General features: G+C 40.5%; 1 protein-coding gene across 1 annotated transcript in view; it reads left to right on the forward strand.

The window, feature by feature from the left end:
• LOC121888598 (cadherin-7-like) overlaps positions 1-12,841 on the forward strand; it is a 106,904-nt gene that overhangs the window by 69,912 nt on the left and 24,151 nt on the right. The window contains exons 5-8 of the mRNA XM_042400215.1: positions 567-754; positions 2,967-3,220; positions 5,221-5,357; positions 7,500-7,621. Coding sequence (XP_042256149.1) covers positions 567-754; positions 2,967-3,220; positions 5,221-5,357; positions 7,500-7,621 — 701 coding nt within the window. The remainder of the gene's footprint in view (positions 1-566; positions 755-2,966; positions 3,221-5,220; positions 5,358-7,499; positions 7,622-12,841) is intronic.

Here is a 12,841-nt window from a genome sequence, read left to right on the forward strand (position 1 = left end):
CCATGGTGATTGGGGAGATTATGATTATGAATATGATTCCCTTCTTTATTCTTATAAGAGTACTTTAAATCCAAAGGGTCAGACAAAAGCTTAGGGAACACAATGGTGAGTTTCGGAGTAATAGAATCTTCGAGTGGACATTTCATCCCATGAAAGACTCCAAAAGGATCTAAGTGTGACACCTGTTTTTTTTTTTTTTCCTGTCTCTCTCTTTTTTTGTGCAAGAGATAACCCATTACATCCAAGCAGTATTTAGGAATTTCTATGTTTTGCTCAACATATTCGTCTAACACTAAAAACCTGAAAGCTTAAATTGGTCTTTGTTTTCGTAATTGCACATTTTACTTTTCCATTGCTTTCTATGCTGCAGTATCAAGTGGAAGCAAAGTGTTTTATTTCATGTGTTCCTACTGCTGCCTGTCTGTGTTATGTAACATGAATTTATTGAGCCACATGGCTGAATCAAAGCTTAGGGGGTATAACAAAGGCTGAGCTGTTTGAAGGTGAGTTGGTAGCGAAATAAGCACATCCATTACCTACATCTGCTCCTGTCCATCCTTTTCCAGAGAGCTATCAGTACACAGTCCTGGAGTCGCTGCCTGTGCAATCAGTGGTGGCCAGAATCAAAGCAACGGATGCTGATATAGGCTCCAACGCAGAGATGGACTACAGGATCATGGACGGTGATGGGCCTGGCATGTTCAACATAACAACAGATGAGGACACACAAGAGGGGGTCATCATCCTCCTAAAGGTAAAGCAGTAAAAACAGTTTGGTTATTATAACGTAACAGAGAGTCACCAGTAAGGAATTAAAAATCAGAATTCTGTCAGACTGTGAATAAAGCCTTTGGTGAACATCTTTGACAGAAATTGAAACTTTTGTACCGTGACATTCTGCCCATAAATGGTACTGAACCCTCCCTCCTGAAAGTTAGTGAGACATAGGACAGAATTTTCAAGCTGATGGTTAAGGGCCTGTACTGTATGTCAGCAGCTGGTGGGGCTTTAAATGTTAAATCGGTGCAATCCTTTTCCTACTAGAAAAGTATTTGTGAAGTAGCATCACAATTTGACAGTACTAAGGTTGTCCTACCTACTATATACCTATCACAATACATTCTACTGGATGTCAAAGCTACATTTATGTTTATTTATGTGATGACTCTTTCATAGTGAAATATTAAGGCATAAGGTTGCCGATATTCTATATTTTTTCCATGAAAAGTCCAAATCTAACCCTACTAACTTAAGTATTGTCTGTCTGTCCAAAGCCTGATATACTGTAGTTTATTCCTCCATGCTACAGTAATCCATTGTTATCCAAAACACATCAATAAACCACACTGTTGCACTGGATATAATCCTTCATTGTGAAAAACATGAGCACTGTAGTTTAAATATTCACTAGAGCACCAGAAGCTGTGTAATCCGCATCTGAAAATAGTCCCCAACAAATGCATTATTTACTTCAGTTTGAGTGTTGTTTCTTAAAAACTACAGTGCCCATTTGTTTTAGAAAATTACATAGCTTCTAAAAACTTGAAACTACCTATTTGTGACATGTTTTTAAAGAGCTTTAGCAGGAAAATATAGGCTTGAGCCTGATGGACATAGACATTTTCGGGAAATTGGAAAGTTTTGAGAGGTGGACTAATGCATTTTTGGCTTGTTGACAACCAAAAAATATAGAATGACACCAATCTTATTCTAAAACATTCTTTATGGTTTCCAGCTCTGTAGCTGACTCCTACATTATGTCAGTTTAAGTTAATTTAAGAAACAATTTGGATCTTAAGTGTTCTGGATAGGGCACTGGCTCAAAAATAATGTGTTAACCATATTGCATGTGTGTCTTAATCCATTGTGATGTGTACGCACTAGGTGGCACCTTCTCATTTATTAAGGGATATTAGATTAACTGCCTCCACCGGCTTCCCTTTCTCCTTTTAACCTGTCTCACTCAGTTTCAAAATGATTTCTTCAACTTTGGATTAATTTGACAAATCAAGATTGACATTTCCAACATCTTTTGATTGAAGTAAACATCTCCTGGTCTTTAACACCAAAAAAAAAAACACTCGTCTCACCATGGAAAACAAGATATAAATAAGCTATAAATATTGTCATTGACATCTGTCTACATAAATAAATAAAACTTATTTAGTTACAGTAGTACAGTATAACAAAGCCACTTTATTTATAGAGAATACCAAAAACATTTTGTTGCATATTCTTGCCTCAGCTTTGGGTGAACCAGAGCTCAGGGCCCAGGCATCACATTCAGGATTTCAGAGGACTTGAAATGGTCTCCTCAGGCCACATGGATGTGACAGTTCATTGCTGCAGCTCTTTTGTCGGAGAGAGAGACAGAGAGAGACAGAGAGAGAGAGAGAGAGAGTGAGGGAGCCGTTGTTGGTCACTAGCAATTCTTGTCTGATTGGCCAATTTGATCTTTTGTTTGTTTTGCACCAAACTCAGACAATTACAATGTTGGAGAGAGTCACCAACAATGAAAGTGTCAAATCAATGTTCTCCTGCACTATATTATATGTTGCAATGGGAAGTTCGATAATCCAGACAAAATGTTTCAAAAGCATTCATTTCAGAATGCTTTTCACCATGTTGTGTGCTTTTGCTAAAATCAATATTATTGCTTTCACAGCACAAAGTAACTATAATCCATCAGCAAATTACTTTGTTTAAGTCTGACTCTGTGTTAAATTGTAATGAGTCCTTAGAATCCACATCCTTAATTGGGATCAATATCCCTGCATTGTATGAATGATTTATAGATATACATGCCTTTATATAAACTGGTCTTTCACCCTTGGCTGTGTAGTCTTTACATTTCCAACAATAAAACTGAACATTTTTGCCACCTCACACCCCAGCTCACTCATTTTGACAGGAAAAGTGAATGTCTCTCACATTCGTTGTATATTCTTCCTGTCTGTCTCCCTTAGCCTCTAGACTTTGAAACAAAGGACAGCTTTTCTCTGAGAGTTGAAGCCACAAACAGGAATATTGACTCCAACTTCTTGAGCTTGGGCCCATTTAGCGACACAACATCAGTCAAGGTGACAGTGGAAGATGTGAACGAGCCACCCGTCTTTTCCACACCACTTAGCAAGATGGTTGTTTCGGAGGACGCCAAAGTAGGCACCTCAATCGGTAGAGTCTCTGCGCATGACCCAGATACCTCCAACAGCGGCATCAGGTAAGGATTTGCTCACCTGCTATGACATAAGGTTACAAACTATCAATGTCCTAGCCACTCAGACAAGTGAAAAATCTCTCCTCATGTAACTCTTCCAGCCATAATTCACTTTAATTCAGAAAATACTTAATTTTATGCCTCCATGCTGGCAACAGCTGTGGCCAGAGGCATTATGTTTTCAGGTTGTCTCTCCCATTTTCGTGAATGTGAATATCTCAGAAACGCTTTGAGGGAATTTCTTCAAATTTGGCACAAATGTCCACTTGGACTCAAAGATGAACTGATTGGATTTTGATGGTCAAAGGTCAAAGGTCACTGTGACTTCATGTCCATCCCATTCTCTTGTGAATGCGATATCTCAGGAACACCTTGAGGGAATTTCTTCAAATTTGGCACAAACATCTGCTTTGACTCAAGGTTGAACTGACTCACAAAAACACATTTTTGGCCATAAAATCAAGAATTACATAAAATGATGAAGTGATGACATTTTAAATCCAAAAGGTCATAGGTCAACTTCATCATAATGTTCTGCTAAAACACTTTTCTGGCCATCATTCAACACCACAACTCAGGAATAGAAGGGGGAGATTGTGACCATATTTCACATTTGGTCAGATACTGAATTGGTGACACTAGTCTTGGTTCCCACCTTGAAACTGTGGTGATTGTATAGATCTTCTGTGCTGCCGGGTTGAAGATGTATGTGAAGCATCCATGTTTTAGAATTTGTAGCTTCTTTGCAGCAACATCCATATCTAAAGCATTGTCTACTGTCATGGCTACAACTTTGTTTTTAATCAAAATCAGTTTTATTGACCAAGCATGTGGACCCATACAAGGAAAATACATTTAATACATTTTATTAAATTCCTTCAAAGTCTTCACTACAAGTATTATATGAGTCTGGACAGACATGAATGTAAACTGCAACTTGACTGATTGGTGGAGGCATACAACAGCGAGACTGTATTTCTAGTTTCAATTTACTTTTTGAAGCTGTGAAACTCTGGGTTTCCCAAAGGACCCCGATAAAGGCCCCAAACCAAGTAAACAAAACTAAAATGTTTATGAATGGGTTAATCCATTCAGCGACTCCACATTATCTACAAACACACTCGAAAGTCCCCGTGTGGCTGTCACAAAGACAGTGCCAGATGGTGGGAGGGCCAAGGAGTGCAGCATTTGCAAAACTGAAATGCCATCTTGAACAAGAGAAGGGCATCCCTGCAGGAGGGTCAAGGCTCAACACTTGTGCCGTGGCATTTATGACTCAAAACAAGCTCTCACATTGACAATCTGTGTGGTGTCACTCTTGAGATCCCTGCCTATTTTGCATTAATTGAATGGATATTGTATGGTATTCATGCTTGGTCTGTTAGGATTGTTAGTAATCTTAATCAGAAAATCAAATTACTGCACCATTGTAGCTGTAAATTGGCTCTTTTTGCTCCTGTGACTATTATCAGCATCTGCAATATATTTCACTACATCTGTTGAAATTAAAATTATTGTGGAACTAATGCAGCCACAAGAGTCAAATTACATTGCAATAATACCCTTTGGATGTAGGCTAATTGAAGTTGTAATTTTCTCTAGAAATATGAGTTGCTGTGTATTGAAAGAGTTTGATCAATGTTGTGTGCTGAGGGATAATAAGACAGCCTTCAGTTTTATCAAATTTAATAGGGTTTTGTTTCACTCACACTATAAAGTTCCAAGTTTCTGCTACATTTATGAATTTAAAGTAATCTTTGCACTTTTGTTAATTATCCGTACATTTTGGACACTGATAAAAAAAATGTTACATAAAGTGTTATTGATTAAAACTCGTAATGTAATCATTTGAAAATCTTCAGTGTGAGTGTTGCACAGTTTGAGCTTGGAAAAATCATAATCTCTCCTTACAAGTAGAAGAAACATTAAAATGTAAAATCAATACCACTGTCCAAAAGTATGTCAATTGTACTGTATGTGTTTGGTTGTGTATTTGTGTCCAGGTACTCTATTGACAGAAACACAGACTTGGAGCGCTTCTTTAACGTGGACGCTCTAAGTGGGGTCATCAGCACAGCCAAGCCTCTGGACCGAGAGGCCAACTCGGTCCATAACCTCACCATCTGCGGCACAGAGAGCCGTAAGTTTACTTACAGCAAGCAATTATATCTTAACGACCAAACCTAGGCACAGCAAGCCTGTCAAACTTTGGATTTTTCCACTTTCTGTAGAGGTGTGCATGTGGATCTAGTAAGAGAGATACTCAATATTTAAAGACTGTGAGTGGTGGTGCTTATTTTTTATGTTTCATAAACCACAAACACAAGAACAAAAGTGTAAGAAATTGATTGAACACTGTGTTTACCTGCTCAAACATAAGCTGCCATTGTTATCCGAGATACTGTACCTTACATTTGCCAAACACATTGGTTATTTCTCACCATTGACTAGAAATATGGACGACACGTTTCCACTTTCTTGCAAAAGTGAAGCCAAAATATTGCCTTTCCAAAAGCTGCCATCCTGCTTGTGTGATTTAGAGCCAAAGTCTGTGCAGTGGAATTGGGCGGCGGGATGATAGCCCACCTCAAACATTAATTAATTCAACCAGAGACAGTGTTTTTAGCAAATTTATGATGCTAAGATCATTAGCTTAAAGCTAGCTACAGTTTTCATGTCAGTAAGCAAATAAATGGTAGCTGGCTAGAAATGCTTTTTACCTCCATCTGAATTAAAAGGCTCTGTGTTTCAAAAATAACTTAAACTTGAAAAATAAGATTTTTGAGCCGTAAATATGCCACTGTTATCATTATAAGTTGGGCGGGGTAAACAGTCAGTTAGCTTGTTTGTTTCATTGTGAGTAGATACTGTATATGAAGCCTTGTGATTGTTTCTGTTGTGTATGTCATCCACTTTATAATGTGTCATAACCTTCTGTACTGTTGACAATACAGTGAGGAATTGTTGGGGTTGTTGCGGGGCTGTCGGGGAATGTTAATTCACACTCAGGACGGTCATTTTGACCTCCATGTCTCCCTGAGCCGTGGGGACGAGATGCTGACTAAGGGTGGGCGATCTCACCCACGGGTGAACTATGTTAATGTAATCTGAAAAAACGCTGCATGCCTTTTTGGTCCATCTCTCGATGGCTCCAAGGACACAAGCACCTCTTTTTTTTCCTTCCTGCATTCCTATCATTCCCCTGCCATCACGCAAACACAATGGACAACAATCATTAGCACACGTTCCACTGAGCGCTCTAGACAGCTGCGTTACATCAGTATAAGTTAAAAAAGACAACCAGACTGTCACCCTGGCAGTTCCTCTGTTTTCACATCTTCAGACTGAACACTGGGTGAAAAAAGGTATTCATTTTTTATTTCAAAACCTTTTCATCACTCTTTGCTTCAAAGATGTTTTTATTTACATCTAACAGCACACAAACACACTACTTGGTTGATTCCCGAGTGTGAGCGCTTGCCTGATATAGCAACAAAGAGAAGGCAGCATATAATAATAGCCATATGAAATGTCACAACAGTCCCTCATGCATGAGGTACTGGCTTCTGACACACAGTGACACTCGGGCACTGCTTTCAGCTGAAAACATCTTTGAGTTCACGGACTAGCAACTAAATCCACTGCCCTGTACGCCTTATGACAGTATTTATAGTAAATGGGTTCTTTGTAACTGAAGAGGGTGCAGAGACTCTTTGGTTGAGGGATGTTGTGTATTTGAGCTGCAGTCACTCACATTTCATCCGCTCTGCCCAGACCACGGCAATGACAACAAGTCTGTGGCCCGAGGCACCGCACGTCCTTTTTATCACCATCAAATCAGCCAGCCCGAATGTCAGCGCGTCATCTCTGGCCGGCATGGCGGCGACGCCAGGCTAAATCATCATCTTGCACTCAGACTCAGCCATTTAGCCATCAGTGTGTGTCAGGCAGACAGAGGCGTGAAGCCCACTGTGCAAGATGGCTCGTTCGCACACGCAGCCTTCCCCCGACAACAAGCCCGCAACGAGTGTAATCACTTTGGCTGATCCACAGCAGAGTGGGTAAGGACGCCAGCTGTTGGAAGCTCACTGCATATTTCATTACAGCAGCACTTTTTTTTCCCTCCTCCTTTGTGACTAATTAAAACACATGAGGAAGATCAATATTCCATAATTTGGCCAAGTGAATCAACGCAAAGTTAAGGCAGAATTAAAGTGTTTAAAAGAAAGTTTGCTGAATGCCATGGGATGAACATGGATTCTCTTCTCTCTTTCTCTTTCAGAGGACCCGAACCAAATTGGAAAAGGCATCACTCTCATCACAGTGCTGGACATAAATGATAATGCCCCAGTCTTTGCCATAGACTATGAGACTGACCTCTGTGAAAATGCCATGCCAGGACAGGTAAGACCTAGAAACAGCTCTGCAGTCGGTCCAGCTTCCCTTCCCTTTTTCCTCTCTCCACACTCGCTTGAAGTTTGACTCATAAAGACAGCCTGCTGACTCTCAAAGCCATTAAAACTCTTTCTTGTGCCTCAAAACAAGTCTACTGTGCACATATCCACTTCAGGGCTCGAGGTCACTCCAGGGAGACAGCATCATTAGTATGAGACACATCCTCAAGATTTAATAGCAGGTATTGTAGGTGTTATCGTTCATTAGAGATGTTACTCTCATTCCATACTGTCAGAGCCAACTAAATTAATGACAGTGCTTGACTCTGCCTGTGGTCTTAATCCACAATAATATCACGGCATAATATGATATCTCATGCTGGGATGGAGTGGTGTTCTGCCGCAGTTTGACTTTCCGTTCTGAAGCTCTGTGTAATTAGGCGATCACCATGGAGGGCAGCGGGGCAGAAAATGCATTACAATATCATGCAAGGGGAACCAGAAAGATTTCAGGACTTGGGAATTTAGTCCAGGAAGAGAAGGAGGGGCAAGAAGCTGTAGCCATGTATTGCATTTCATTTCCCCTGTGTTTAGCATTTGGCCTCATTGTTGGTAAATGACTTGTGTGTCTGCAGCGGCGATTCATCTGCTCTTGGCATTTGGAAAATACAATCAGAGGCAAAAGGTAAAGGAGGCGTGTAGACCTGAATAAGTACAATTGATCAAAATGATGCATTGTATTAGAAATGGCTATTAGGCCCTTTTAAATATGTTATTTGCATTCATATTTTGGAGTTGTTTGTCACTGTGTTCACGGGAGGGTGAACAAAAATAGCAAATGATTTCATTTGCAAAAATGAGAGACTATATTTCATGTGTGCATTTTGCTCTTTCTTTGTGCTTGACCACACTGTGGCTCTTTTTTCAATGAGGTGCCTTACAGGTATTCTGAGTCCTCTGGCTTTGTCACTGAGTTTTTTTGAAGTATTTTTATGTTTGTTTCTAAATTGTTAGAAGTTAAAATCACAAAAAGCAAAGTGAGGTTCAGTATATGCAATTCAAAATACCTTGAGGTATTTTGAGATATTGCTGAATTAAAGTTTTATTGCTCAGATTTTAGCCTTAGGGTAGAGTAGAGTATTTGCCGGAATAAACATTGCCTCTACATTAGTTGCCATCGTTATTAAAGAATGCATGCTACCAGAGCTGAAAGTCTATTTTTGGGTAACAATGCCGCCACTTATCCTCAGATGATTGTTGCTGCTCAGTGACTTTAAAGAGTAACTACACACCCAAATTCTGCAAGCTTCCTCCGTCCCAGCATATTTTCTAAAAAAATGCAGCAGAGGACTGGACAAGACAATGACTGTAGGGGGCGTGGCCTTGTGGCTATGTAGTGTGTGACATGGGAGGTAAGGGGACATCAACTGACCACCACTCAGTGTAGCATGAACAGCGATGTAGAGCTGGTAGTCAGAGCTAACCAGCCATGAGCAGCTGCTGTCAGATTCTCAATGTCTGCGCTGAAAACACAGAGTCCACCAGGGCTTTGACAGTCACTAGAAGCACATTCACGGCCCTTTGTAAAAGTTTCTATGTGGTACCTTTATTGTACGAGAGGCTCTCCGCTGTGTGTGTGTGTCTGTGTGTGTGTGTCAGCACGTAGCCGTTAAGGCGTTAACATTCTTTTTTTTATATAAATTGTAATTGTAAAAAGTAGATAAATCCCAAGCAGTCGACTCTCTGTCAGCATTTGCCTTGCAAAGTTCAGGGCTGATTTAAAACAATCAATGCCATGTGGAGCCTTTTTCAACCCATGAAATGCTGATTTTTTTATGAATTTGGTGTCAATATTAACACCAGCATTCATGTGTTTCATCACACTACAGTCATATATTTAGTTTATAGCTCAAAAAGCATGGTTAAGTGTTCAGTGCCTCACAACCATCTATCACTCATCAATATAACCTGACTTTCAAATTCAACAGATAATTTGAGCATTTCTCCCTACTAGCACCTGATAAATTATTGCACAAAGACTATGACAATACTGGAACAAAGTCATTCCCTTATAATCAAACCAGCCCCCAGGACATAGAAACCGCCATAGCCCATGACAGCATCATCAGCAGGAAAAGGTACAGCAAAATCTGTAATTACTCAGCTGAAGCAGACAGATTGCTTACTCAATGCCGTTGATGGCTGAGCTGTGAGGTCCCCCATAGGTGTAGCTAGGAGCTACTCTGCTGTAAAGCTGCCGGTGACAGAGGCCTCTGTCCCGGTCCACCCAGCGAGGAGACAGGCTGCATTCAAATTTCGTCTGTATAGTTTTAAAGCGGTGCAGTCATAAAAATGAGCTGTTATAGCTAGGAGAAATATGCTAATAATCAAAAACACCTCCAACATTTTAAAATGGTGTACTGTATGCTTGTGTGTGGAAATGTTTTTACCTCCTTTTTTACTCTTTAAATGTTCTGAAGCATTTCTAAATGATTAAAAGTAGACTTATGCTTCTCCCTTTTTGCCCAAAGATCTGCATATCCTATATTACATGGCAGCATGTCCCATATTAAATGTGTTTTCACATGGGAAATGACCAAAACCACAGATCTATATTATGTTTTTTTTAATGTGCATGTAATTGTCAAAAAAATCATGTTCCAATATTCAAATTTATCACATGTGAAATTGTTGTTTTGACATGTTTTTTCTTGTTTTTATGTGAAATCGCATGTGCTAAAGTCATGAGAATGTATCATGTCTGGAAACCACGTACATCTGTGAGTGAAACTACCATGTAAATGTTGTTTCACACGTGATGTGCTTTATCATCTTCTTCACCTTTCTGGTTTGATAATGATATCGCAGACAAACGGTGCTTGTTAGATTTATTTTTTCACTAATTCCAATTTCTATTCAATCCCATTCAAAACAGTCTTCTGTTTAAACAACAATGAAGTGTAACACTGAGATTGTACCCCTAGATTGAATAATCCAGCCAGCCATTGAATAATAAACCAGGCAAAATGGAAATTTCATGATGAAATTTACACCCAAAAAAACATACAGAGCAGAAGGGAAGGGGAGAGGTTGACATTTGAATGCGAAAACACTGTTTGAATTACAACTAGGTGTCTGTTAGCAGACAGGCTGGGTGGACTCGTAACCTGTCAGATGTGCACTCCACTACCTCCTTGATTCCTAATTAATTAAAGTGCTCCTGTTGTGTATTGTATGTCCAGCCGTAGCAGTGAACAGTTGGTTGTAACTAACTGCGTCCGCTTGCCGGCAGCGTCTTCCCTGTAAGCTTTGTTAAAAATCTTGGGCCGCCCACTGGCTGTCACGCCCATTGGCTTATTCACAGCTGCGACAAAGATGAAATAATAACATTTGCCAGTTGGGGCCAGGGTTGACTCTGTGGCTCTGTAGCACAGATTAACAGGGAGTGCAGGGACGGAATAACCTGCCATTTTTCAGGCCTAATTAAGGCCGTCTCGTGGCACTGGCTTCCTCCAGAGATGCCACTTGTTACGGATCATCGGTGCGTCTGTCTTCTGCCATGATATTAATTGGTATTATGATGGGGTGGTGGGGGCAGGGGCTGTGGGGATGGAGGGGAATGGCGGGGAGGGAGGGGTCACGTAGTACAATCACTTTAGTGTAACCATTACATACATGAGTGGACTTGGCATTCTCCTGCCCCCAATCTGCTCCCGTGCCCCTCCCTGCACTCCTCCAGCTTCCCCAGAGAGGGTCAGCATCCCTGAGAGATTTGTGAATGTCGGGTAGTCAAGAACATTTCTGATGGTTCTCCTTTTCTGTTTTTCTCTGATCAAAACTTACCGCTTACTTACTTAACTGCTGTCACAACTTCTTCATCAATGACACGCAGAACAGGAAATATCTTCACACTTCCAGTCTGCAACCAAATTATCAGTTCATTATAGGTGTTGCATCAAGGTGGGAGATGAAAACAAATATGTCAAGGTGCAAGGGACGCAGAAAACATTAGCACATGGCAGCATACTGTGTGTTCTATATTAAGACAGAGCATGGAACAAATGTAATCTCAGATCTCATGAGGAGATCGCTGTAGACTAAGCAGTTCCAGCTTGTCAGGATCATGCCAACAAAAATGAGACCAGAAGAATCTCAGCAAAAGATTCAGATAATGAATGAAATGAAATGAGAGAGGCTGCTTTAAAAAAAGAAACGAATGAAATATATTAAAACGCATGTGTGTGCGTGTATGTGATGACAGTGGAAGGGAGGGGTTGGATGCGAGAGGGTGCCGTTGATCTGTCACTGAACAAAGTTATGGGTGGCACATGTGGGTGATGTTTGGGGCGTCGCTGTCATAGGATGCTGCCGTGGAGCAGCGCAGAGTGAGGGGTGTGAAAACTGCAGGCCCACCACTTCCTTCATCAACACAACCCCTGGGGACAGCTGTCATATCGCCATGGCAACGAGTGCCACCTATTTGATGCAATGCTTATTTATACTCTTAGTTCAACTTTCAAGTGCTGGCTTGATCTTATTGTATGACTCATCTGCCAACAGGGCTTTAGGTGGCTTAAATGAAAGACTCTTCACTGCAAAACTAGTCATATCCATTTGACTATGTGATAATTACACTTTTAAGACAATATAACACTTATAACTCGACTTTAAGTATTAGATAAGTAAAGGATTAGATGTTTAAATGCAGTGCAGTGTTTTCTTTGCTGGTGTCAAAGAGGGGAATTCAAGTTTGTTATAGCTCAGATTTTTTCACACACCAAAGTCTCGCAGTCTAGCCACGCAACATTAGCCGACATGACTGTCCTCATTATAGAGGCCACATTTCAATACGTCTTTCCAGCAAGTCTAAGTCAGCACAAAAACATCTGTGGCTCAAAGAGTACAGATGCTTTGTGTCATAGGTGCAGTGAATTATGGTCATTGCGGTTCACTTACATACTTCTGCCGTTTAGGAGACTTAAATCTTGATTGTTTGAACAACACATGGGTGAGAACAGATGGATTTGAGCTGGCAGGATGTGGAATTACGAGTACAGAGCGAACAGTCAGAATTTGGTTTTTGAAGGTTCAGCTCAATCATCCAGGTGGTAAGATGTCTGGAGATGAATCCAAATTACTGGACTGGAGTCTTCGGTGACAAGTCCAGACTCAGTGTTTGCCTTTGGAATCAAGTCAAAAGTAGTTTTTCATTATGGTTAAAGCTCATATC

The sequence above is a fragment of the Thunnus maccoyii genome, chromosome 21 (assembly GCF_910596095.1).
Source record: "Thunnus maccoyii chromosome 21, fThuMac1.1, whole genome shotgun sequence".
Classification (NCBI taxonomy): Eukaryota; Metazoa; Chordata; class Actinopteri; order Scombriformes; family Scombridae; genus Thunnus; species Thunnus maccoyii.